This window comes from Falco punctatus (genome assembly GCF_963210335.1).
Source record: "Falco punctatus genome assembly, chromosome: 6".
In the NCBI taxonomy this organism is placed as follows: domain Eukaryota; kingdom Metazoa; phylum Chordata; class Aves; order Falconiformes; family Falconidae; genus Falco; species Falco punctatus.
This window is the reverse complement of record NC_137585.1, coordinates 15,669,937-15,697,554: the sequence shown is the minus strand read 5'-3', so window position 1 is coordinate 15,697,554 and position 27,618 is coordinate 15,669,937. Positions and strand designations below refer to the sequence as shown.

At 39.7% G+C, this 27,618-nt stretch overlaps 2 protein-coding genes across 2 annotated transcripts in view; both read left to right on the top strand.

Annotated features, from left to right (window-relative positions):
• The first annotated feature begins 294 nt into the window (after nt 1-294).
• SAMM50 (SAMM50 sorting and assembly machinery component) lies at nt 295-17,619 on the top strand. The gene is made up of 15 exons (XM_080390803.1): nt 295-453; nt 2,696-2,806; nt 4,172-4,273; nt 5,126-5,213; nt 6,322-6,428; nt 8,366-8,496; nt 8,702-8,789; nt 9,347-9,475; nt 10,258-10,329; nt 11,473-11,559; nt 13,983-14,053; nt 14,561-14,628; nt 15,448-15,594; nt 16,467-16,608; nt 17,407-17,619. Exons 1-15 carry the CDS (start codon nt 433-435, stop codon nt 17,450-17,452), a joined length of 1,410 nt encoding a protein of 469 aa, XP_080246929.1. The 5' UTR covers nt 295-432; the 3' UTR covers nt 17,453-17,619.
• A 4,712-nt stretch (nt 17,620-22,331) lies between these two features.
• PARVB (parvin beta) overlaps nt 22,332-27,618 on the top strand; it is a 74,189-nt gene continuing 68,902 nt past the window's right edge. Inside the window, exon 1 of the mRNA XM_080390824.1 lies at nt 22,332-22,424. Within this exon, the coding sequence (XP_080246950.1) occupies nt 22,403-22,424 (22 nt within the window). The 5' untranslated portion in view covers nt 22,332-22,402. The remainder of the gene's footprint in view (nt 22,425-27,618) is intronic.

The following is a 27,618-nucleotide window of genomic DNA, read 5'->3' as shown; positions in this document are numbered from 1 at the left end:
ACAGAAGCAACACAAAACCAGACGAGGAGGAAGAAAACAAGCGTTGTCTCCTCAGTTAAAGCTCAGTTATTTACACGGCAGAGGCAGCAGCGCCAGGTAACGGGCATATGCTGTGCAGAAGGGAGTACCCGCCCGTCACCGCTCCCCTGAGGCGCTTAGCGCCCCTCTCCCGCGGGGGCTGCCGTGGTGGCCCACACGCGTCCCTGTCCCTGCCCTCCCTGTCACGGCGGAGCGCGCCCCCCGTCGCGCATGCGCGCCCTCTCACCGCGAGGAAGCACCCGGGGGGGCACCCGCCTCTTCCCGCTCCTCCGGCCAATGGGAGGCAGGGCGGGGCTACCTGTCATGGCCGCCCCCGTGTCGCGGCCTTGAAGCGGCGGCGGCTCCCGCTTCGCACGGTCCCGCTGCCCCCGGCCGCCGCCTCCCCTTGCCGCCATGGGCACCGTGCACGCACGGGTAAGCGCCGCACCGTGGGGCTGCGGGGAGGGGCTCGCCGGAGAGCGGCCCGGCGCTCGCCCCCGCCCGGGGCCTGGCCCGAAGGTCGCTGAGGGGAGAGCACGGCCTGAGGGGAGAGCACGGCCTCAGCGACCTTCGGGCCAGGCTCGGGGCGGGGGCGAGCGCCGGGCCGCTGGGGCTGGGACCAGGACCAGGATCGGGCCGCCGTGCCGTGCCCTGACTTGCCCGAGGCTCCCCACGTAGGCTTGGGTGTCAGCCGGGCCGGTAAGCGCTGTCCTGCCGGGGGCCTGCGCGGGGCCGGGCTGGTGGCAGGCGGCGGGGTAGGGACCCAGCCGGGCACGGGCTCGGCCGCCGCCGTGCTTGGAGGGGCCTGGCCCTCCCTTCCCGGAACTTTCCTGCCTTCCTGGCGACGGTCGGGGCTGACCTTACCGCAGGGGCCTGGAGAGAGCCTGGCTGTAGGAATCAAAATAGAAAAAAAAAAAAAAACCCAACAAAAAAGCCCCCTAAACACCCAAACCACTAAGCAATGAGAAACTGCCCCACAGCTGCAGGCAGCACGGTGAGAAGTGGAGTTGTAGGTTTGCACTTCCCTGGTAAACAGCGGTGTTGCTTAAAGAGCTCTGTCCTGTCTCGCACCCTGAAGCACTTGGAGACCATCCTGATGAGCTACGTGACTCTCCAAATCCATATACCATTGCTTAAAGAAGCAGCTTAAAGGTTTAAGTGTTTGTTCAGATAGGACAAGAAGTAGCGTTTGTAATGGCAACAGGAAAATTGTGTTTTAACTATCAGAAAATAATTTCAAAGAGTAAGGATGCGTAGGCTCTGAAGTACTTTAGGAAGGCAGTGGGTTCTCCATGCCTCAAGGCTTTATTAGAGAAGCATTTCTCAGGATATTCTAGATTGAGCAGTCTGCTTTATGGAAAAGTGTAGGAGCATGTGTAAAACAGGTTGTGAGAGAGTCAGGCTGTATCAGTGTAATGCAGAAAAAGGTCAGCAGTGCTGTTGACTGTAAAGCAGAGGAATTGCAGAGCAAATGTTAAGACCTTGTGAACTTAAAAGTACTTGCCCCTTAAAGTAACTGTGGGGAGCCTGCACAGGGGTGTTTAAAATTGTGATGTAGATAATTCAGGAATGATTAATGAGTGACTGACTTATTTGGAGTCTGAGAATGATCTGGGTGACTCCTCAAGATCCCAGGTACAATTAAGTCTTTTCTGTGAGCCGGTTGAAAAGCAGCAGGCTTTTACATAGTGTTTCATTAGACTGAGGGACAGCTGCCGGGTGCTTGTAAAGGCTCCAGAGTATCTCATTACCATGACTAATTTAATTTTGGTTTAAAATTTTTTTTTCTTGTATGCTTGGGTTTTGTATCCATCTGTAGTATAAACTGATACACAATATTGTATGGATGCAGAGCGTTTCATGTTTGCCTGAAAATTACTGGGAGTGAGAGAGTATTGTGTCCTCATTTAACTTGATTCTGATATGTAATAGCAATTTACTATTCCAGCAAAACAACTATCCCTACATAATACGGCAAGTACTGTATTAGTCACTTAAGACTAAAAGTAGATTTACGGAGTTATCCAATCCTGACCTCTGCTTTTGCAGGTAACTCTCTACTCATTCATGCTTGAATCCTTTATTTTCTGATAAGTCTTATTCTAGGACTCTTTCAGGTATAGTAAATAAAGCCATGCTGTGCTGGAAACCACTTTGATTAAAATGCACACTTCTGATGGATAGGGACTGAGGTTCTTGAGCGTTACTTGGAAGGTTACTTTTAAAGGAAATATTAAAATATAAAAACATATAAATATATGTGAAGTAACATGCTGAGAACACCTTTTGTGTTTTTTTATTGTTCAACATTAACACTCCTCTCCCTCCCCAAAACCCAAACTAAGTAGTGGCACCCTGATTTTTTAGATTTTTTTTTTTTTTAAAGATAAAATAGGAAGCATGCCTTAAAAATAAGGTTATTTTGTGAAAAGTGCAAAGTATTTTTGAGAAATCATTTGGCATGGAAGCTATTCAGCTATTGTTAAAAAATTCAGCAAGCAGGTAGGTAGCAAGTGTGCTGGTCGTTCCCCTCATTTGGGTTCTTCTCTTTTGCTTTTTTTCCCCTTAGGATCTGAACAAGCACAGTATCAAGAACAATACATTTTTTTCCTTTGCAAAAGGCATAAATCATAAATCCACATACCATATTAAATGCAGTTTTCTTTTATGCTTTCAGAGCTTGGAGCCTCTTCCAATGGGTGGGCCAGACTTTGGTGCCTTGGGAGAGGAAGCTGAACTGGTTGAAGTTGAACCTGAGGCCAAGCAGGAAATTCTCGAAAACAAAGATGTAAGTACCTGTACAACATGCTCATTTTTTTCTTAAGAGAAATGCCTGGACACCCTTGCTTGCATGTTTTTCCTAAGGGAGCTTTCTAAATTATGGTTTGAGATGTGGAAGAATTAAATTTAATGCTGTGAGTTTAATCTGATGTTGTCTAGTCTCTGTTATTTATTTTTTTTCCGTACCGTAGTTGTTACTAGAATTCAGCTTTGAGTTACTAGACTTGTTTCCAGATGCTGCTTTCCCCTCTCTCTCATAAGAGATTACTGCTTCTGCAACACCGCTTAGGTGCAAACAAAGCAACTGTCCTTAATCTGCTAGAGTGCAGTATTAGCCAGCTTTGGGTAAAATGCCACCAACATGAATTATGTTGCTGAGGGAAATACTAAATTCAGCAGAGGATGGTAACTTGTTTGTTTGTATTTTACATGTAAGAGCATGTCTGTCATGGCCCATGATATATTTAGCCAGGCTAGAGAGGTGAGATAACAACTGTTATCTTTTTAAAATTTTCCTTTCCTTTGTGCTATTCAGAATCACACTCGCTAGAAGTTTGGTAATAATGTTTTTATTTGATTATGGATATATTCTGATAGGTTTCTTTAAGCAATTTGCAGTAATGCTAGGTTGCTCTTATTCTGCTGTTTTTATTACAAGTGAATACATGAAACATTTGCAGTTGTTTTTTTTTACACCTACTCCTAAAATTGTATACACTGAAAAGGTTGAAAAAATAAGGGAAATGCAATCACTGTAGTCTATTTGTACCAGCTAACTTGGAGTGTGTTGTGATTTTTAAGATAAAATTACCTCAGATGATTATATAAAAGATGAATGATTTCAAGAAAATATAAAACCTCATAATGGAAGTGATCTTAATGTGCATTTTAAACTAGAATGCTCCAGTGGCAGTGATAATTTTAATAGTTAGTTTAAATATTTATGGCTTGATGGTTGATTTGTTTTTTCCTTTAACTCTTTGCTTATGTGTAGCTGATACAAGAAATGACTAACTACGTTTTGTCTTAATGTGTCTTAATATCTGGGTGTTATTTCTGCAGTGACTTTATTTGTCCTTACAACACTTATGACTAAAATCCCATCAGCTACAGTTTGTTACTGTCTCTTCTGTTACAACCAGTATTAGCTTTGGTGTTAGAGTTCTTTTTTCTTTAATTTTCATGTTAAGGGAACAACTTTCCACGATTGTCAGTAGCACTGATTTCTGATAATGTAGGTTAGCAGTGACTATCCTAGGAATCTATGTGTTTTTTCATTTGGACAACAATATTTTTGTGTGTGTTGGTGATTTTTGATACTCGTTATTAGATTCAAATTAAGTATTTGTGTTTAAACATCTGTTCTGTTTAGGTGGTAGTTCAGCATGTGCACTTCGAAGGACTTGGAAGGACCAAAGATGACATTATAATGTATGAAATCTCTGATGTTTTCAAGGCTAAAAATCTCATTGATGTAAGTACTGTAGTAGTATCAGACCTCCTGTTTAAAAATTCAGGTTACTATTTTCTCTTTTTCCTGCTTTTGGGAGACTCCCTTCAGATGTGGGGTGACTTTGTCAAGTCTTATGATGATTCTGATCTTGTGATATGAAAGCCAAACTTAAATATGAAATACTGGCAAGTACTGCATTTTCTGATTTGTTCAGCTCACGTTGTGAGGTGGCTAACAGTACTCTCGGATACTTTCTCAGCTTCATTCCTCCCATTTGAGAATTGCTAACCGTGCAGGTGACATTTTCAGTTAATTTGCTAAAGGTGAATTACTGGATCTCAGCACAGATGATTGATACCAATCTCCACAATGGGTCAAAGTGTGAGTTAGGCTGTATGTCCTTCCACTTTTAGGTGGTGACTCCTTCTGGAGTATGGCTGACAATTAGACCTGTAAATTGGTCTACATTTAAACAGATTAGGGTGTTTGGGTTTTTTGCCAAAAGCATGAGGCCTGTAAATAGGTGTATAAGTTTTAACTGCTGAAACCTGTTTGAGTAATAGGTTTAAATATTAAAACAATTAGGAAGCATACTAGCAAAAGGTAGGAATTAAGCCAGATGCTCTGGGTTTAATTTATTTCTTTATCAATTCAAGTGTTAAAAGTGGCTGTGATATGTTTTGAAGGTACATATATGTGTCTTTGTACACAAAATCTGTGAATATTGTATAACTTAGCTGCATTTTAACTATTTTATCCTAGTTATTTTTTGGTAACCTGAAAGACTCAAGTGGAGTAGATGATCTTTGGAGGTCCCTTCCAACCCAAATTATTCCATGATTCCATGACTAAGCTACTTGTCTCATCCTGTAGGTGATGAGAAAATCACATGAAGCGCGTGAAAAGTTGCTTCGTCTAGGAATCTTTAGACATGTAGATGTTCTGATTGATACCTGTCAAGGTATGTATCGCCTCATGAATCCTCACCTGTTTTCTCACACACATATGGACACATGCTTGCTTATAATTTATATTTCCCCGTGTAAGAGGTTGGACATTTTTTGTGTATATAACTTACTTTCTCATATACCTTTACATATCTTACATGTACATTTAGGTGTGCTACATATACGAATGTATGTGTCTACATCCATTATCCTTATGAAGATGTACTTGCATGTCTGTCTGCGTATATGTGTGTGTATATAAATACTACTTGTATACATGCAAAAATGAGTGTATTTCCAGCACTAAAATAATTACAGTACACATCTCTCAGTCCAGAGTTTCAGAGGAACACTTGAGGAAAAACTTGAAGATGTGTCCTGTACTTCCATGTATTACACATCCCATTACTGACATTATATCAGCACATCCTTGGTGCTTAAGGAAATGCTAGTAACTGGATCAGTGCTTGTGAATAAAAATTGGCTTGTATGATATATGGGGCAGTTGAATGTGTGCAGGCTTCACAGTAACGCTCAGTTGGTATTCCCAGGCTTGTGGCTGCTTTTCAAACTCATTGTTGTTCTCTTCAGCAGAGAGGGAAGTTGTGTTACTGAGAAGGAAATGCATTGCAGCCCCACAGGTTGCTGGTGATGGGATTCTGTCCCATTTGCTTCAAGGAGAATTAGGTACCCTTGACGGGTGTGTTTTGGAACAGCTGCCATAGCCAGAGCCCTGAGGGAACTGCGTGGTTTCTGTTGATCAGCACTTACCTGCAAAATGCTGGGAGCCCTGCCCTAGTGATAGCATTGTTCTTGCCATGTTTTTAATTTCTGTTTATTCTAATATAAGAAGTTGTGTACATCTTTTGTTTTTAGTGGGTAAGTAGCAAACAGGTGTTAACTATTTCATAATTAAACTAACATGTTGATGATTAAAGCCAGGCATGCTATGATGGCATGTATCCACTCATATCCAAAGGACATCTTTTTCTCAAGCCATTTTTCTTTGTAATGTTGACTTTTATTGTAATTTAATTCAACCAGTTTTCAAGTAATTCAAGTCACCTTCCGTGGTTTTTGAATATCTCTTTAAAGATAACATACTTTTTTTTGTTTATGTAGGAGATGATGCCCTTCCAAATGGTTTAGATGTAACTTTTGAGGTAACAGAGCTGAGAAGACTAACTGGAAGTTATAACACTATGGTTGGCAACAATGAAGGCAGTATGGTATGGATAATTTCAAATAATTATTAATTCATTTTGATATTCGTCTGTCTTTTGTGTTTCTAACCTAGCAAGGAATTTGGTGATCCAAGCCAAATTATTTTCTTGATCCAGCTTTACTGAGGCTTGGCCAGACCCTTGTCTCTAAAGAGTCTTTGTATTAGTCAGGCTTTCATTTAGCAAAAGCCTATTTTGAGCTAGGGAAGAATGCTGTAACTTCCAACTCAGTATGTTAATTCTTAAAATGATTTGTTATTTCTTGATAATGTTTAAGATGCTTTGTCTACTGGAGCAATTAGTAAGGAGTTTAGCATTTAGTTTCTGTGAGATCTATTTAAAGTGTTTTTCTTCTCAGTTGAAATGCTTTGTATATGACTTTAAAATTGTTCTTGTTTTTCACTGTTTTAGCCCAATACCAGTTATTCTGAGCTGCAAAGGGCAAGGTTTCCTAGAACCATATAAACAGTGGAACTTGTTCCCCACTGGATTTAGTTAAGGATGCATCACATTAAAAATCTTGTGTGAAAAATGTTTACCAGTTGGCGCAAAAAAGTAACAGCCGTGCTGCTGTTCTGTTAATGTCCTTCTAACAGAAGTGCTGGTGTAAGCAGATGGTGCTTTCAGGTGCTCATTCTTGCACCCTTCCTACCTTCTCATGTGCACAGTGCAGCTGTGCCTGGGACTGGTAGATAAGCCAGATCAAGGGACTCATCCTTTTCTTCTTAGAGGTATTTTTAACCTGGATAAGATTCTGTATGACTCAGGTGATGGTATTTTGTAGGTGCAAGGAGAACAGGAAATTAGTGAGTTGAGAGCTGCTTATGCAGCTCTGCTGCTAAGAGCAATGTCCAGAGGATCATGACCCAAATGAAACCAGTGGGGAGTCCTCCTTGTTGGTTCTAGTATCTTTGAAAACAGCCTGAAAGCTACTTTGGTTTCTTTTGTGCTCAGCTTCCCCTTACATTTGATTTTAATTCTACAGCAAAGCAAAACACTTGAGTGATGTAAAAGCATGACTCTTACACGCTGGTATTGGCAGCAGAGATTGTCTGCTGAAAAGTTGAATAGATTTGACATTTATTCTAATGCCTAAAATTCATCTGAAGCCTATAGATCTAGTATTTCATCCTAATAGCCCTTTCTGGTTAGTTGGATAATTGCATAGTAGCCATCATCACAAAGTTCAGGTGACTGTTTTGCTTCCAATAGCTGTTAGACAAAGGCAGTCAGGATTTGGTAGCTTTTTTATGCTCTTTTAAAATAGAGCACTCCACAATAGAACAGTCCTCATAGTGTGCGTGCTTGGAGGAAACCTGCCCTATCCTTTCTGCCAAAGGGCCAAGTACTGCCAAAGGGATGTAAGAAATTTATGTTGGAACAGGCCGAAGCGTTTGACTAGTTTCTGGAGAGTTGTAATGGTATGTTGTAGTGCCGTCAGGACTGATTGCAAGAGTATCTTGTTACTAGAAATAAAATATGGAGAAGTGACGCTGTACTGATAATTTTCCATTGGGTTATTGCTGAGGTTCCAATGAACCCTACCTGATGGGTACTTTTCCTGATGATCAGCTGGAAAGTCTGCAGTTGGTAGAGCAGCTGCTTATTATGCCAGAGACTTATTCTCCTGGGCTTTGAGACTGGCTGGGATATTTTTCTTGACGTAATAGCAGTACTGATGGTACACCAAGAATGCAGATGAAGTCAGTAGCTACTGGACAGCAATAAAAAGTGGATGATTAACTGTAACTTGTGCTGTTGTGATGGCTTTTGCTGCCAGTGCAAAAAGAAATCTAACTTAAAAGAAAAACACATTCAGTTGCAGCTATTTTTAATGTCTTCATTTTTCATTCTCATCATAGATATGCTTGTGTTCAGCATATGGTTAAGATGCAAGACAACAAACTGTGAAATGCTGTGAGGGGTTTTTTTATTTTCTATAGGTACTTGGGCTCAAGTTCCCAAATCTCTTTGGACGTGCAGAAAAGGTAACCTTCCAGTTCTCCTATGGAACAAAGGAAACTTCATATGGCCTGTCATTCTTCAAACCACAGCCTGGAAACTTTGAAAGAAAGTAAGGGATGCATTTTTGAGTCCTACTCTTTTTTTAGTGAAGGAATATAAAACAATAAGATCTTCCAGTGAGTAGTAATTAAATGTATTTCTTTCCTGAGGGACTGTTAATAACGTAGCAGAGCTAGTTTCTTAAGTTTTTGTGATAAACCTCCACTTAATTACATAGTTTCACTTTCAAACCTACCAGTAATGTTGTGTTTCAGTTTTTCAGTTAACCTGTATAAAGTAACTGGACAGTTCCCTTGGAGCTCTCTTCGTGAAACGGATAGAGGAATATCAACAGAATTCAATGTAAGTGTAGCACAAGGGTTTGTGGAACACATGCTTCATTTAGATTTAATTCGGGTCACAGTTGGCTTTCACAAATATTTGGTTTACTTTTTTAATGATTGAGACACTTGTGCACGGGGCTAACTTGTCATTATTTGAAAGAGGTCAACAATTTTAAAATGACAGAAGTAATACACTTTAGTCTTTCTGCTAGAATTCAATCTTATTTTGGCCATATAAAAATACCAGTGTGTTTTTCTCCAAAATTTTAATGATTAAAGTGTGATTTCAGAGAGGCAGCTTGTTGCCTAGCTCACTTTATCAGCCCAATTCAAGATACTTTTCATTTGGGTTGGATTAAGTAGTGTGTACCTACTTGGAGAAACTCTCTTGGCTGGAGCAGAATTAGTATTACTCTGAAATGAAAAAGGGTTTCTCTCAGATCCAAGAAGCTTGGAAAGAAAAAGCATAGAATCTTATAAAAAAAAACTTCAGAGAGAAAGATTTTTCAGGGAGATGTTTATTTTAATTTTGTAGCAGGATTTTTTAAAATTTCTTACTTAATTCTTCATTTGTAGTTTCCAATCTGGAAGACGAATCACACACTGAAGTGGGAGGGCGTGTGGAGAGAGCTTGGCTGCCTTGCTAGAACAGCATCCTTTTCTGTTCGAGAAGAAAGCGGACACTCTCTTAAATCTTCTCTCTCTGTAAGACTTTTTCATGATAATTTTTAAAACACATTATTTTGAGTCATCTAATACTTACGAATGAACTGAAGGAGTTTTTGTCGTAGTGGGTACTATGTTTTACTTCAGACATCTTTTGCTGTGTTTGGTCATTCACACAGAGCCATCTAGGAGGTCCAGAGAGAAAACGTATTTTCATAGTTGGCTCTTGCGTTTTGACTGTGGCATAGGCTGGCTTGTTCTTTCTGCAGGGCCTCCTTCTGTCTCATCTGCTTTCTCTTTTTGCACAATTGTCTTCTTTTCTGGAAGATGAGATCAGTAAATTTCCTCATCCTAGAGTTGCTGTGCCCTTTGTAAATATTCTTTCCTACCTATAGTAGTTTTTGGTCACTTGCCATCTTTAACTTGTAGCTTAGAAATTGTAGGAGATAAACTATTTGCAGGTTACTGTCACAAAATTGATGATTTACACTGGGGCATTGTTGCTGCTGTATTTCTGCTGTGTACCATGCCCAAAAGATACAAATGTATGCATTTCATGTAGCCTCTAAATTCAAAACTAAGTTAGTCTGTAGGTCCTGTGTTAACAGTTGGACTTGATGATCTTAAAGGTCTTTTCCAACCTAAATGATTCTGTGATTCTACATTATTCGCAGATCTGTGAAGCTGCACTAGCCTTAGCTGGAGCTGTGGTTGTCTTCCACTGTTTGCACAGGTTTTGAAGGAAAATACTAGTGTCACTCTGTGGTATTCAACAGATATGAGAACCTAAAAATATTTTTTTGATATTTTTTTTTTTTCAGCATGCCATGGTAATTGATTCCCGGAACTCCTCAATCTTGCCAAGACGAGGGGCTTTGCTGAAAATTAATCAGGTAGTATTAAGTAACTTATGCTATTACTGTATTTATATCTGTAAGTGTGTTTGAGTAAGTCTTAATTTACCTAATTGATGTTCATCTTAGAAATGTCTAAAGATAGAATTCAATCGCAAATTGACTAGGAGACAGTGATGACAGGTATTTACTTTTTATTTTTACAGTGTGTGACACTTAAAATCATGAAACCTTTTTTATGATGGCAAATTTTCATTTGTATACCATTTGGTCAAACAGCACCTCCATTTTATCTTGCCATTAGCAGTAAATTATTTACTCACTGAGATATATTATCCCTTACAGTATTTCCTCTACACTTTCCAGTAGATATTAGTCCTTGTTTTCTAACACTGTAATGTGAGACTACCAGACCGTGGTCCTGTTGCTACTTACAAAGTTTGTAAGTCTTAGAATTAAAAATGAGAGACGGGGTAAAAAGAACTCTCAACGCCATACACATGAATCATTTTGGCACAGAAAATGTTTTTCACTCTTACTAGTTTCAGAGCTTTTAGAAAAGCTGGCTTTTCTGCTGTATGGGTTAAGACTTCAGAAGCATTAACTTCTGCGATGCTTTAGAAACAGATTGTTTTGAAATGCCATTGGGACTCTGTGCTGTTCCTGTTAAGTGCTACTGTTCCTGTAAGCAACAGTGAAGTATTCTGAGTCAGAAAGGTGGTTATAATTCAGGGTTTAGATAACAAATTATTTGTTAGATGCTGCCTCTAACACTGATCCAGTCACTTCACTTGTTATTTTCAAATTGCATTGGTGGAATGCAACTGTCTGGGTCTTCAGCCCTGCTTTAGTACATTTGAAATCTTATTCGGTCTAGGTAAATACAGTAAGAGTTTTGATTTTGGGTGCTGAATTTTCCTGCTCCATTTTATTTTGCTGTCATATACAAAATGGCTTAGAAAGCAATAGCTTGGTTTAATATTTGGAAGAGAAAAATGCAGCTCATTGTTCTGAGGGTCATGCATGGTTTTTCATTGTCCCAAAATTCTGTTGTCTTTCCATACCAGTATATCTGTATTTCTTGTACAGAAAACACTGCCTATGCTGATGCAGATATGATGAACCGTTAGAGGGAAGAAACATGTAATACCCATTACAGCTTTCATAAACATGTCTTTACAGGAGTTGGCTGGCTATACAGGTGGAGACGTGAGCTTTCTGAAAGAGGATTTTGAATTTCAGTTGAATAAGCAACTCATCTGGGATTCGGTAATTTTTTTAAGGATATTTTAGTAATTAATCTGAGTTAGCAAATTAGATTATTGAATCTGTGTCTATGATGATTTTTCACCATGGGTTAGAAAAAGATTGTGGAAGTAAAAGATGGATGGCATAGATATCTTGATTTGTTTTTTTGAAAGTGAAAGCCTCTTATTTTTAACCTGATGTTCCTGGCATGTGCAGTCACTTGAGAAGTGGGCATTCTGGAAAGAACAGCTTGTTTGACAGTTAACCATATGAACTCTTTTCCTTTCAGAAGTAATGTTGGGCATGTCTGTTCTTTGTGATCTTTCTTGAGTGATTTTTCAAAAACTTATTACAGCCTTGGTTATGAATATTCTGACTAATCATGGTTTAGATTTCTTTTGTCATTGTAAATTATGAATATATGACTACCAATTTTGGTATCGTGGCATGTAATTACTTATGCTATGTAAAATTATTGGGAAAGAATGGGAAGACTGATTTCACTACAACGCTAAGCTTGCACTACAACATTTTGTGCACAATGAAAAACTTAAGTTCCAATAAAAAAGAAACATGTTACCATGAGAAGTTTGTATGAGACCCCAGTCTGCCACCCCATAGGCAGAACACGTCACAGATTTTATGGTGTGGTGTCTGTGTTAGTGCATTGGTTTGCAGTCACTGCATGGTTTTGAAATAAATTCCTATATCATCACTTAAAGACTGGGTTTGGTTGGCAGAGCAGTTCTTGTGTATACTACCTAGATTTCTTTCAGAGGAAATGACAGGATAACTCCAAGTTCATGTTTAAAGAACTTCAGCTGCTTATGAGAACATAGAGACCTTAAGTTTTGAGTGGCTTTAACAGCACAGACCTAGTATTAGGTGGAAATATTTTTTTTCTGCTTAGTGAAATAAGAATTTCAATATATCCTAGAAATACTTCTGTCTGTATTTAGAAAGAAGTTCTTCATCACATGGAGATGGTGCAGTAAGTTCTTGTCTCATAGCTGAATGGGGAATTAAACAGCAACTTCTGTTATGAAGATTAAAAAATCAGAGGGTTACAATATTTGCATCCCAACATACTGACAAAAAACAAAAAAGCATTGAGAAGATGTCTACCTCTTGATAGTTTTTATAGAAGTACACTAATGATGAAGAACTTCTAGGAGACTGGAAGAATCTTAACATTATGCCAACAGTACAACTGAAAAACTCCAAACTACTTCCATAGTGCAGATACTAACCAATTGATGCTGGAAGGATCTGTCAGTCTGCTGTTTCCTGCTTTTATTCTGAGGCGACTCAGTGCAATGAAGTTCTTGGTTTAGACCAATGAGGCCAACACAGAAGGGCATTTTAAGGCTCTTTGCTATACCCCTTTCTTATTACACTGTATTTGCACCTTCCATATGGTGGAAGAAAGGGCGTTGCCTGATAAGCGTACTTGTAATCATCTTACATTTATTTGCTGACCTTCAGCTGAGAAAGATGGCGTATTCTCCTATGAAATAATTTAATGGCTTCATGGCTTTGCTTTTTCCCATGACTGCTAATATGCCTACATTGTGAATGAAAGTGAATCATGTCTCATCACGTGGTGTACATAATTTTATTATCACCCATTGTTCATGAGTGTAGACTTGCGTGGAACTGACTTTTGCATATGCTGTACGCTGCCTGATGAGCTTATATCTGATAATGGCAGGCAGTATTTATCATCTGCAAAATTTTGTATCATCTGGGGACTCTCAGGGCAGAAGGTAGCAGGAGGGTGCTGTAAAATTAGAGACATTATCCAATACCTTCAGCCTAGGTATTGACAATAGATCTTACCATCTGGCAGTAGTACTTCTACTTGGTACGCAGGCAGCAAGCGATTAAATGTATTCGTTATAGTGATTAGCTCCCAAGAATTACTGTATAGATAACTAGTTAGTATATGTGTTTGATGTCAGTACAGTGAGCTGCAGAAGGTGGTTTCATTTAATTATAAGGCTAATTTACAGACAGTTAATAATTGTACGGTTTTTGGTAGCTATACGTTGGACTTAGCCTCCTGTGGGTTTAAAATTGCCAGGAGTAATTTATGTCAGCAGTGTATTCTTGAAAATGAAAAAAAGTCATGAAAATGCATAAGAAAATAGGAGCTTGATGAGTGTTCCCTTCAGCTATTGTGAAAGCAGCACTTGGTTCAAATCTGCTGCATTGACTTCTTCAAGATGTAGCACCATATGAAAGAAAGAGGGCAGCAATGATCAAGAGTTCCCTGAAAATACCATTACTGATGGTGTGATATCCATGCGTATGCTGTGATCATCTGCAACTTTGTCAGACTAATGAGAACTCTGCCAGTTACTGAGCAATGAAATTTTACTAAGAGTGTTTTTGGGGAAATTATGTAATACATATTAATAAACAACTTCTTTTTCTCTCCAAAGGTATTCTCAGCATCGCTTTGGGGTGGAATGCTAGTACCTATTGGAGAAAAGCCATCCAGTATAGCTGACAGGCAAGTTCTTTAAATGTTTCTTTATGGTTTTCAGTCAACCCAGGTAATGTATAAAGAAAACTCTATAGTAGAAGAGAGAAGCAGTAGTAGTTCTGGTTCTGAGGAGATTAAAATGTTTCTAGTTAGCTTTAATTGCATGTTAGTATTCAAGCCATGCCTTCTGGTTTTGATTTTTGTATTAGGTTAGTCTAAATTTGTGATTTGCTACATGGTATCTCTGCCTGCCAATATTTGTGGTTACAAAATGATATTTACTATCTGCAAAATTTTGTCAGGCATATGTAAAACTGTAGGTTTTTATTTTTAATACTTCTATTTATTTTGATTTTTTTGCAAATACGTGGTTTAGATTTAGATATGATTTTTTGTATTTCTTTAAATAGACTTTACTAAATGCGTTACAAAGTTACCTGTAACTCTGAAAAGCAATGTTAGAGGTATGGCTAGGTATTTTCAAATACATCCTTTCAAGTGAAGCATTAAATTAAATTTGACTGTATTCACTAGGTTTTACCTTGGTGGACCAACAAGTGTGCGTGGATTCAGTATGTACAGCATTGGACCGCAGAGTGAAGGTCTGAAACTTTTACATCCTGCTCCTCTGACAATACTGTAAATATCAGTGTGTGACAGTCTCCAGTTCTGTCCCCAAGCTTTGTATATCTTAAAAATCATTGCACTCATTCTGCACTTTTAATCTGAGAAGTGTTATGTCTTTGATCTGTCCTTATATATTAGTTCACAATGGAATAAAGCCCAGTAGTTCTTCATTAAGCCATAAGCTAATTTTGTAAACCAAGTGCGTTGTTCAGACTTGCATACTTCCAGTATGTCACTTCAATTAGTAAGCAATCTTCAAGTTGAAAAAGTTCCTGAATGATGGTTATAGCAACAGTCACGTTCAATCTCTGTGTGATACAGCATATGTTCAGGGAGCTTAGGGGAAAGATTACATGATGAACAAAGGTGTTTTGACAGCCAGAAGCTTCCTTACCCTGCTGATGACCTGCTATTATCAGTGGATTCAGTATTCAGTATATTTTAAAACTAATTACTTAATTGCATAAATTTCCCGTTTTTAAAATGAAGGCAAGTATTTCAGAGATGTTCAGGAGGTAGTCTCTGATGAACCACAAGTAGGTGTGTGCCTCAGGCTGTTCCAGTGAGGGAATGAAGCAAAAGGGCACTTCACTTGGTAGGTTGAAAGAATTGTGTGTTAATTTTTTTACTTGATAGTGGTGAGGTTGGAGAGAGCTAGAAGCAAATGGCAAGAGTTGTAAAGGATAGAAGTGTAATGTAAAACAACTTAAGGATGCGTTCTCATACCTTTAACAACTGGTTCTTTTAATATATTCCACAGTAAATGTTTCTATCTCAACATTTTACCTAAATAGGTGATTACCTGGGAGGAGAAGCCTACTGGGCTGGAGGCTTGCATCTGTACACCCCTCTGCCTTTCCGGCCAGGCCGGGGAGGGTTTGGAGACCTTTTCCGAACACATTTCTTCCTTAATGCCGGAAACCTCTGCAATCTCAATTATGGTAAGACTCGATAGAATTGTATATAACAAAACCTGCTTGTCTACATATGTAAAAGTAAAAAGATGATGAGAGCTGTTCTGTGCCTGTTTACTCGGAAGCAGTTTGTTTACTATGTATATTTTGGTGCCTGTCAAAAAGCTGCTGCTATTAACTTGTATATTTGACAGATTGGCAGTAATTTTTTTAGCTTTTTACAGAAAGTCTAGCACAACTTGTGGAAAAGAGAGCTAGGGTGGTGACAGTAGTATCTGTGAATTGGTGATGTTCAGAGACCAGTGTGGTAATTGATTTATACCTGCTGCTTACACCGTTCTGAAGGGAGATTGGAAGATGATGTTTTAGTGGGATTCCAGTGTTTACTGGGATTAACTAAATAAAAAGTGGTGGCATTAGAGTGTAGATGCGGGTGTGGTAGCTGATGTGCCTTCGGGGTTTTTTTCTCCCATCACCAATTGTGTATGACTTTTCAATATAATTTCAGTTAATTTTGGGATATAGTGTTTGATGTCTGCCTTGCTTGATGGAAGAGAGGTGGCGTCCGTATGGGAGTGAAACACTTTATGCACAATTGAAAAGCAGATTAATTAACTTCAAAACTAATAGAGACCCACTAAAGACATTTACGTGTTTGGTACTTGTTTCCAGATTCATGCAAGTAGGTACCCTGCGATGGGAAATGAAGATCAACCAGCAAAACCATAGTAGTTTGAGTCCAAGGTACTTGGCATTTGAGAGTTGTGGGTAGTACCTACATTTTGAATCTGCAGGAGATGCTCCTAAGTAGTGTGTCTTCTACCTCTGAAAACCCAGTTAGCCTTTGACCACCCTGACAATCAACTTTGATGCTTGTTCTGCTGCTGGTTTGCTTTCAGGTGATGGTCCCAGAGCTCATCTGCAGAAGCTGGCAGAGTATATCCGGTGGTCTTACGGTGCCGGCATAGTGCTTCGACTTGGAAACATTGCTAGATTAGAGCTTAACTACTGTTTCCCCATGGGAGTACAGTCCGGTGACAGGTTAGTTTTTTACACCAATTTTGTTAGTTAACTGGTTTTAAAGATTACTGCACTTCTGTCTGGTTTTGTCAGAGAGAATTGCTGCCTTTTAATTTTGTTTGCTCTTTGCCAATTTAGAGATTTTTCAGCACTTGATACTCTTCTTTCAGATCTCTATATTCCTGTTGGTTTCACAGTACTTCTTGGTTCAAGATTGTGTTTGTCAAGTTTCAAAGTTCAAACTTGAGATCAGCTGTTGAAATGTATGAATAGCTGCGTAGCAGATTTTGTTTAGGTGAAATGATCGCTCAAACAGCTCATGGGATTTTCTTGAGCCTTCCAAAATCAAACGATCAGATAAATACCTAGTTTAATATCTTTGCTTGAAAAACAAAAACAAGATTAACTATAAAGAGAAAGGGAGAACAAATTAATTTGTTAGCAGCCAGTTATCCTACATCAAGCAAATATTACAGTACACAGTAAAAAAAGCTTCAAGGAGCCTGTTCTTGCCTGTGAATACTCTGTGAGATACTCTGTATTTTGTATAGGACTTGGATTATGCTTCTACCTGTCATTCATGTGAAACGTGAATAATGGCAATTTGAAAACTATGGTTTTTACTTTGCAGATGTAAATACTCCACATGGATAACAGATTGGCAGGGTATTTATTTTAAAAAGCCTTTATCAGCTAGTATTTGTATTGTAACTTCCCAAAGATTGAAAAGCTTGGGAAATTGAGGATAGGGAGAATTGATTTTAATTTCATCAGTAACTTACCTATCACTTATGTTGTTTATTATTTGTTTCTTTTCAGGATATGTGATGGTGTTCAGTTTGGAGCAGGAATCAGATTTCTATAATACTGAAACATTTTTACATCATTTTATGAAACCATGTTCTGTAATTGAAATCAAGACTATAATGTATCTCAATGTGGTCTAACTTTTTTCTTGAAATACAGATACACATCTGAATGATTTACCTCTCAGACTCCACAAGAAACTACATTAAAGAATTATGCTCTAAAGGTTCATTGTATCTCTGATTCTTATCAAAGAGGAGAGCGTTTGTAGGGTTCTAGCTACTTCGACTTGCAGCTTTTAGTTGTTGTTGTTACTTGAATATATTAGAGTTGTGTCAGAAATTGGCTCTTGGATATGGTTCGCATGATCATAGATGTCATTGGCCTGCATAGCCTTCAGTCTTCCAACCACAATTCTCACAACTGGTGGGATGACCAAGTGTGAATATGGGTGGAGCAGAAATTAAGGGGGAACAGGTTTTGTCCATCATCAACTTCTGTCAGCAGATAACCCTGAAAAAATTCTGTTAATGCATCAGAAACTGTTTTGGACCAATAATGACTGTAAGTGAACCAAAATGTTCTCATTTGAATATATTTCTTTATTGTAAATCATCTATATTTAAATACCTCCTACAATCTGAATTGCATACTGTAAAAATTCAAGTTGGCGCTCTAGCACAGTAAATACTAAAATTCAAAAATAACTTTGAAAGGTTCAGGGGTCTCAACTGTGAGGCAGTTGGGAATGTTTTAATGTTCTTAGTGAAGCCACTGATGTGGGTCTTGTGAACATCTTTTTGTAGCAGTTGCAAAAAGGGATGTCTAGACATGTGATCATGTGATACTACCTGGTTTGCTTTTGTGTGAGAGGCGTGCCTCTCTACTGACTTATTTCACTGCTAATTTCTCTTAAAAGTGACCTCCTGCTTTATCACTCTGCATGTATTCCAGTTTCTGTACGGTTGGACTAATTCACTAGTTTAGTCCTAAAAACTCATCTTTGAGGATAGTTACGTACTAATTTTTTTTTTACTATGTATTAATCCTGGGATGTCATCCTAAGAGGATCTGAACCTAGAATTCACTTTCCCTGCCTTTAAATTTACTTTTTTTTGGTTATTAAGTGTTGGCAAATTTAAAATCTTACTACAAAGAAGATTCTGGGAGAGCAGAACAGAAATACACAAGCTATTATACTCCTGATTTCTTCTACTGAGCTGAAGACACAGGCTTTGGACATACTGGCATGCTACTTGTCTTGGCTGAATGCTGTCAGGACTGTCATGAAATCTTGCTGCCAGTCAGGCTGGCACTAAGACTCCACTCCCGTTAAAGACACCGCAGTTTTATATTGCTTTAGCATTGGTATGATTACTGTTGCTGCAATATAGTAACTAACGGTTTATGTTGGTAACTGGCTTCCTAGATCTGCCTAGTTTTGCAGAGGTTCGCTTGACCTAACATCCTTCCCTTAGAAAGTTGCAGCAGCAGCAGGCTCGCAGATGTTCAAAACAGAAAATTGTGTGAATGATGGAAGTCAGGTCTATTTAAAATACCAAAATTTAATATACCGCCGCCCCCCCCCCCCCCCCCCCCTTTTTGGTGTGTGTGTGTATCTAACAGCTACTCTAGCAAATACATAGTAAACAAAACATTTCTGATGATTTTTATTGTTACAAGATAAAATGTGACACTATGTCAAGAATGCCAACAAATGTTACTAGTTTTCCTCCAGCACTTATCTATGTTTTGACATACAAAAATATTTTTAATGGGAAAGTTTAGATACCATAATACTGTTAGGATTTTCTCCTAGGAGTTCAAAGTTCGTTTTGCTCCTTTTCATAAAATGAGATGTATTCTTTGCCTTAAGAATGTTTTCCTGTGCACATTGTTTATCACTAAAGGCTGCTCCAGTGTAGCACTTGGATACTACACAAGAGTGCCCTCAGCAAGTATCAGTTGCCCGTTTCAGAGGGCACAGTAGTCTTTCCGAGTTGAGCAGGCCTACAGAAACAGCCTTCACCTTGGTCTGCACGCTGAGAAGCAGCTAGTCCACAATTAAGTTTTGAAAGAACTGTGATCTATAAGGGATGAATGGAGGAAACTGCTGAAGTGTGAAGAGGCCTTTCAAGCGCATCCTGACAGACCACGCTGTACCACACCCCAAAGAATAGTCCAGGAAGAGTAAAGAGAGGAAAATGTTACCTTTACCTGGGTCACTGTTTCCCCACCTGTATTGCACCACATTGAAAGGTAACTTTTTTTATGGTATATAACAGGTGCACAAAAGCTATCACAGTATCTAAAGTATTCATGTATTCCTCTGGAAGCAACATCTGGATTATGCAGTTAGTCCTATAGAATATTGGTATGCTTAATCCCATTTGAAATTTGTCGCAGAGACTCTAATAATGAGGATGGATAAGACAGAAATCGGAATCCCACTAGAAGGTGCTGTCGTTCTGGGCAGGCTCGGTGGCAGAACAGCTCTGGACAGATGTGAACTGATTCTTCTCTTGGCTGATTGTGTTTCTGGCCAGAGTGTATCTGAAAGAGTAGAAGGTCTAAGGGTATGGCCTGCAGTCATAACTGTGATTCAAAAGCGTGGATATCACTTTACCTATTGACTAGTTAAGATGCTCTTGCTTTTATAGCCATGCCCACGGTTAGGGACAGTAAGACGCTGATAAATACCTTCAAATGGTGCACCTGAAGTGCCCACCCACATGCTTGTGGACGCTTTTTATGTGAATGGTGCTGAGGCTGCAAATACCATCTGAAGTGCAGAGTTTCTTCAGCTGTGTTGTAACTTTACTGTTTACAATCCTTTCTAGGGGCTAAAGGTGGCCTGGGGAGGAGAGGAGAGCTTTTGGAGACAACGACTGCATGGTATTGTTGCTATAATGGGGGCAGTAGTGTGTCGGAAGCAGAGGTAATTGTATCACCAGTTCTCAGGTGGTGGGCGATTCCTTGGAGCTGTTCTACTTCCATTAAAAAGTTGAAAATAAAGAGCATATTTGGAAGGTCTGGTGGTATTGGGTACTTGTTAATGAGCAAGCTGCTAGGGAGCTTCAGGGGAAGGTGGAAGAGGAAATTGGGAGGTTGTTAGAACGTAAGGGGCCAGTTTGCCGCCATCTTCTTAAAAGCATAACTGTATTTGATTTAAAAACATAACCTTTAAAAATAAAATACAATGCTGAGCTCAATAATACAGAAGCACGCTTCAACATAAGTACGTTTGCTGTTCTCTGTGTGTTTTTTTTAATACAAGTCTGTACTTGCTGCCAATGGAAATCTTTGCAGAGCTGTAGCAACCAATGTTTGATACTTACTACCTTTCCGAAATACCTGTTGGTTTTGTTGGGCATCTGTGTAGAAATCGCTGTCCATGTTGTGCCCGTTGAGGAAGCATGCAGGGTCTTCCTTTCCTGTGTGCAATAAAATGCACGGGCCCACAGGGAAGGAGCGGAGGGCCAGGCTAGCTCTCTCTTCTCTACGGAGTGGGAGCAGTTACTCAAATGGAAAAGTGTAAATTTTTTACTGTGATGTGATGGGGGAAAAAACCCCAACTTTCTCCTTCATGTGGGAATATTAAGGAGTTGGTCAGATGTCTGGGAGATTATCCTGAACTTTGTATGGGACAATGTAAGAAAATCATCCTAAAATTACAGCCTTGGAGTGATTAGGGTGGTAGGATTTTTTCTGCTATTCTTGCCTTGCTTTTAAAAGGGCTGGAGCCTGGCAGCCACAGCAGTAGCAGTCCTTTTCAGGAAGATTTTTACGCAGTTCTCTACCACGGAAAGGTTTCTGAAATAGTGTAATTGAATGTACGTTTTCATGACAGCAGTGCTAAATTGCTGTTGGATGCTCTTGGATGATTTTAACTTAATTGGGATGAGACTTTATGCTGAATGTATGCTGTGCAAGTCAGGGCATTCAGCTTTCTTCTGTTGTTACGCAAAAAAAATGCAACCCAGTCTGCAGCTGGAAGAGCTAATGTCTGCATGGAGTAAATGGTCTTTGTAAGTTTTCAGTTAAATAGAGTACATAATAGAAATTATTCTGAAGCAAATCAGTAGCATCAGTTAGGTGGTACATTTCTACCTCAGTATTGAATAAATAGCATTATTTTGAAAAGAAATCAAAATAGAAAAACAACAAAAAAAGAACACCTCCCACTCTCCCCCAAACCCAAACTCCAAACCCCCCAAACCCCCACCTTTTCACTCATCTGGCAGACCAGGAAGAAAAATTAACTGTAACAGTGTCTTATGTCTACAAGATATCTATCATCTTAGAAAACGAGTACAGGTATTATTACAGAACAAGGCTGTATATAATGATTTTGTGGCTTAAAAACCAGGTGGTTTTGCTTTGCTTCAACATGTGAAGAACTGTGAGAGACCACATAGTATCACTATTATTTTGTGATACATGTAATTACAGTAATCTGAGGTAGTCTACAATTTTGAGAACAGTATAAAATGCTGCAAGGCTAGAATAGAGGAAACGGAACGCCTCTTTAAAAAAGGTGAGCAATGCTAAAAAGAGCAAATGTAACTTCAGATATTTAAAAGCTCAGCTAAATATTAAAGCTAACAGTTCAGAGCTGAAATTAAAAACAGATTTTGAATGAGGTTTAGTCTTTCCAATGTGATTCTGTATTTCTGAAAAGATGTGTTTATGCTCTGACAGGTTTTTTAATGAATATGCTCACAAGAATCTCATCCCTGCTGAGAGGTAGGGTACCAGAGAGTATTGTCTGGTATGCAGAGTGCTGGTATCTCATTCAGTATGGAAGGTTGAAACAAAGAGCATAGCTGGCCGCCTTCATGCTTCGCTTTAAGACAGAGTATCTGCTTCAGACCGAAGGCCAGCAGCTGTGTCAGTTTTAATGGCCATTTGCCAATTAAATTATCAAAGACTAACACACACTTGAAAGTACTGATGCAAGCTCTTAACTTTCCTGTTTAGAAGAGCACTGTTTGTTTGAAGCACCGTGATGGGACTCAGAAAGACTCCAGGTTTTGTTTTGGGGTTTTTTTGAGTGTCCTTTTACTTTCTGTTGCCATAGGCTTTCTCTCCCAGGCTCAGACAACCCTGCCGCCTTTTACTTTGCAATAGGCTGGCATACTTTTTCTACTTAGCTACAGATTTAAGCATTTCTTTATAAATACATAGGATATCGAAGTCAGAGGTGACTGGATCTATCTGTGTGGGTTTATTTCTATTATTAAAAGATAACTTGCTTATAAGTCATTACATCTTGAGTGCTATATTGAGTTAGTAAAGTTTTATATGCCGTTTGGACTGTGTGTATAGCTTGTAAACCAGTTTGTGTGCTTTCTTGCCTGAAGTTTGTACTTACAGATTTTGTGATTACCATTTCATAAAAAAATCTAGTATGAGAACTGATTGATTTTTATTTTTTTCCATCAGAGGTTGGATAAAATGCTTTTTCCATGCTGCCTTAAAGCTAAGTGAATGTTGTGAAATGAAAACATCCACTCTGCTAGTGTGCAGATCAACATTTGTGTGTGCTTTGGTGTTATTAGTGTTCTTCATATGGATCCAGGTTATTTTTGATGCATTGAAAATGGGGCTTGCGTTTGTAAAGTGTCTCGTTTGGTTTGTGCCAGCAGAATGCAGTTGATATCCTTGCTAATTATTTAATTTTGCAAAGATTATATGGGTAATTTAACCAATTACTGTCTTTCTATGTGCTTCTTCAGCATAATTAAGGCTACTCCTTTTAAATTTTTTTTCTATTTTCCTGATGTATTGATTATAATGTTAACATACAATGTAGTAAGAACTGCAGAGACTGTTCTCAGTGGATGTGATGTGGGCCTGGTCCTTGGGCATGGGATTTGATTTTACCGTCACTGTATTGTACACACAAGTCTCATAGGCCATAAGGTCCACTCTCTGGAGATTTTGAGAGCATTCCTCCAAAAAGCTGCAGGAGCTTTATTTGAATTAAATTCTTTAAGAAATGATGCAACTTTTCAACACTCACAGCACTGGCACTACTGCTGTAGTGGCACTACTGCTGTAGTAGCACTACTACTGACTGCAACAACACACAATTGGCAAACCTAGTGCTGAAGAAGCGTGGCAGCCATGTTTTTGGATATGTAGACACAGAACTGCGTGAAAGATTGATTTACTAGTACTGTATGTGGATCTGGATGGCAAACTCTATTAGCAACTCCAAGGGTTGAAATATTCACTAGAAAAATGTGTAATAAATGAAGTGTAGGTATTTGAACAAAGTATAATAGCTGAAATTTTTGGTATGGTAATCCACCTTTTCCACTGGTAAGAGCACAGGGAAGAAGTCCCTCCTGCACAGAAAATCAGCATAAAATATTGATTAGGTATAGCCTGAAACCTCAAAGTAATTTAAATGAGAGGCAGATTTGTAGCTGGTATTAACCCCACCCTTGGTGAGTTCTCTTACAGTCTAGAAGCCTTTGCTGTGGGCAATACGCTGTTGTCCCAGGAAGAAGAATGTATTTGTTCTTCCAAAGAAGCAGTATCAATAAAAAAATAATCATCATCATTGCCATTATGGGGAAACACAAGACAGGCTTAGCGTGCTGTGATGTATAAAGATGAAGTGTTTGCAGGGAGGAGGTTATTTGACTAGAGCTGGGGCAGTGGGCTGTCTAATTAAGAAAAATCTGCTCCATTTTAAGATTTAGATTTTCTATGCATTCCAAAATTAGCATAGCATTAGGTTCACAGCTTCTTAAAGGCAGTGTTATCTATGAGCTAAGGCACACATTTCTGTAACAAAGCAAGACATGAGTGCTCTGGTGCAGCAGTTGAAGAAAATCCTGGTTGGGGGAGAGGTGAGCATGTGAGGAGAAAATCCTAGCGATTGGTACACAGGAGCACAGAGCTGAGATGATGTGGAATAAGACTCTGTGGTCACTACAACTTGCAACAGCTGTGCATTAAACGTTTAGTGCAGACAGACTCATAAAATCCCCTCTGGATGGTCCATGCAACACTGGTCACAGGATGCTTCCTATATCCTGTGATAGAACCAGGTCAGAATGGAAAGCCACCGGCAGGTTTGAGACTTGCCAAGGAAACAGGAAGAGAAGTTGAGGTTATAACCAAGTCTTAAGTAGGATTTCCACTTATTGAAATTGATTTTGAAAATCAGGAAAAAGAAACTTTGGGAATGAATGAGAAAATAGGTTTTGCGTAAGATTTGGGGTACCTTTGATGAGTGCTTATAGCAAGAAATTATGCTTTAAACCCCCCCCCCCCCCCCCAACAAACTAGACTGCAAATGTAGTGCATGTAGTGTCTGGACACCAATTTATCACATGAGCCCTTAAAGATCTCTGGCGTCATCTTCTGCTTGTGCAGCTCCTAAACTTGGCAAAGTGGTTCTTTTCATTCCAGCAGTGCCACTTACATACTGGGCCCGCATTTGGGTCATCATAATTATTAAACTATTTTGCATCCTCCAAGACAGAACATGGGCTGAGTGGTTTGGTCAGTGAAGGTCATTTCCTCAGGTGCCAGGAGCCTTTGTTGTAGTCTACAGTTCCCTGGCAAGAAGAGAACCACTGGTCTGGTCTGGGGGTAGACATACTGGCAGCTGGAAAATGTGCAGAATGCACTGTTGAAGCAACAGTGGCAGGATACGCCTTGTTTGTATGTTCTTTATAATAATTCTCACTGCTTTTTACGCAAACAAAATAGTGAAGTTTTATAATTGTTTCCGTGACGGGTTCTGTGATCAAGTAGAGTGAATCCGTATGTTACACTGAGGCTTGGGCCAGATGTAAGGGACTGCCCTAATTTACACTGGGGTTTTCTGTGTGCCCTGAAGTTCTCAAGCATAGTGCAATTACAGTTTTGGTTTGGCTTGCTTGTTTTTAGAGAAGTCATGCTTTCTTCAGAGGGGCTTTGTCCAGGATTTCTTGATTTTTTGTTTATCATCAATCCATTCTTAAACTCAGCGTTCCTGGGGCTCCCGAATGGAGAAGTTCAGCAGGGCAGCATCACCACTCAGCAGCCTGGCTGGCGGAGCAGAGTGTAAGAAGCATGGCTTGCAGGAACAGCGAATGCTGCTTGCACAGCCAGTGAGAGTGACCACTACATTAAAATCTACAGTATATATTATTTTGTGAGATTTTTAAATGATGTGATAACACATAAAGTAATGGTAGTATGGGGCTGGAGGAAATTACAGATGTGGAAAACTGCTCATACTGATGAGGAACCCTTGGTCCAAGCCGTCTGCAATGCAGGACTTGTGAGACGTAGAAACAGCGCTCCTGGTGCTTGGTTGCTTTTGCCAGTGACGCACAGCAGTGCTGCGGGCAACTTTGGACCTCGCTGCGCTGGAGCAGTGGGTGGCTTGAGCAGGGGAATGTTATAAACTTGAAACTAATCCATTAAATGTGAATATTAAAAGCAGGTGCAGGTCCTACTCCAAAACTGTCGCTACCCTTCAGTTCTATGCTTTGAAACACTGATTTGTCTATTTGCCACTCTCCTGTTGATTTACAAATCATAACAGAAATAAAGCCTGTAAGGCAAACCTATGGTTCAAATGCAGAAAGAAAACTGATTAGAGAAACTGGTGAGCCAGCATTGTTTTCTTGAATCTTTCATTAGCTATTGTGTTAAATATTACTTTCAACAGGGAAAAAGCAAAAGATTTTTACAAAAAAATTTAAAGATTTTAAAATGCAACATAGGTAAACTAACTATCTCTATATGTAGATACTGCCCCATGTTCTGCTAATAGCAGTTATGACAGAAATGCAGATTGCTCAGTCTCTTACAAACATGCACTTTCAGGCAAAATCAAAGTATATCCTGCGGTGTGTTTTTCTTTGGACAAAAAGCCACATTTCAGCTCAAACACTTTCCTGTTTTGGATTTGTAGTCTGAAGGATCCTTCATGGCCGCCATCTCAGTTAACGAAAGGGCATTTTCATGAAATGCTGAGTGTTGTGCAGCTTTTCTTGCAGTTTAGGGCAGCCTTGCCCTGTTTTGAGTAGTATTGTATTCTCAGCAGACATGGTGGGATAGTTGCTGGGTGCAGCAGGTCCCTTTGGCTTGTGACCGCAGGGTGAGTTACAGGCTCTTGATTAAAGTTCCCTGCTGTGCCTCGGCTGGTGGGCTTCACTGTTCACTCTCTGAGGTGTGTAGTTCTTGTTAAAAAGAATCCGAGTTTCCTGTATCTGCTGTTCTGCTGCTGACGGCAGCAGTAGCCTTCCTGTTCTTTGGTAATATTTTGGTAATTGCAAAGCTGGAATAAAATGCGTGCGTGCAGTCTGGCACCTTCCTCTTAAAGCATCATCTTAAAAAAAAAAAAATATAAAAAAGGATAGTGTTCACGCTTCAATTTATTTAGAGTTGGAGCCCCAAAGAATTAGCATAGACTCAAGCCATCATTCCATCCTGTATCGGGCTGTCAATTCATGATAATCTCCAGTTCATAGAAGTCTGTGCTGTCTTTCAGAAGGGTCTTCCCAGCCCCAGTCATTGCTCCCTCCACTTCCCTTCTGCTGGCACTTGCCCTTGGGTGACTCTATGCTCAGTGATACTGGAAAGCTGGGCAGGGTGGTTTTGGTTTTGGTTTGTTGGGTGCTTTTTTTTTTGGCTAGTTACCGATCTGCTTCTAGAAAAGCAATGAGCAGCTGGAGGTGAGGCACAAAAGTGGATCTTCATGACCGAAGGGATTAGCTTGGGTTAAATCTCTTGTGAAATTACAGTCAGAAAAGTATCTCTGCTGTCTTAGCGCTGGATGTGTCATGTAGCATTATTTCTACTGTCTGGTCAAGCATGAAAATCTGTCCTGAAAGATGGGTGTGCGGATCCTGTGCCAAGTTGTGTTGATTTGAATGTGGCTCTTTGTTTTGGGGCGAGGGCTGCCAACAGGGAGCTGCTAGCAGGAGCGGGGCCAAAGGTTGTGTGGCTGTAGGTACCCCGTAGGGTCATTAAAGTCCATGGGACTGCTTCAGGGGCTTAAAATTAAGTATGTGCGTAAGACTTCGCAGGATCAGAGCCTAAGGCTATAAACTCTTCAGGATCTGTTTTTAATGTGTATTCCACAAAGCCCTCATCATGCTCCCGGGTGCTGTAAAATGATAATAAGAAATTCTCTCTGTGGGATCAAACCCAGCTTTCCAGTTTTTGGCCGTTTTTGCGTGCACACACGCTGGTGACAGTGGCGGCACT

Excerpts from the sequence above, each read along its gene's own strand:
- SAMM50 (XM_080390803.1), top strand. The coding sequence starts at position 433 with ATGGGCACCGTGCACGCACGG. Across the intron at positions 6,429-8,365 it reads GCAACAATGAAGGCAGTATG|GTACTTGGGCTCAAGTTCCC; the intron begins GTATGGATAATT and ends TATTTTCTATAG. Across the intron at positions 11,560-13,982 it reads AGCAACTCATCTGGGATTCG|GTATTCTCAGCATCGCTTTG; the intron begins GTAATTTTTTTA and ends TTCTCTCCAAAG.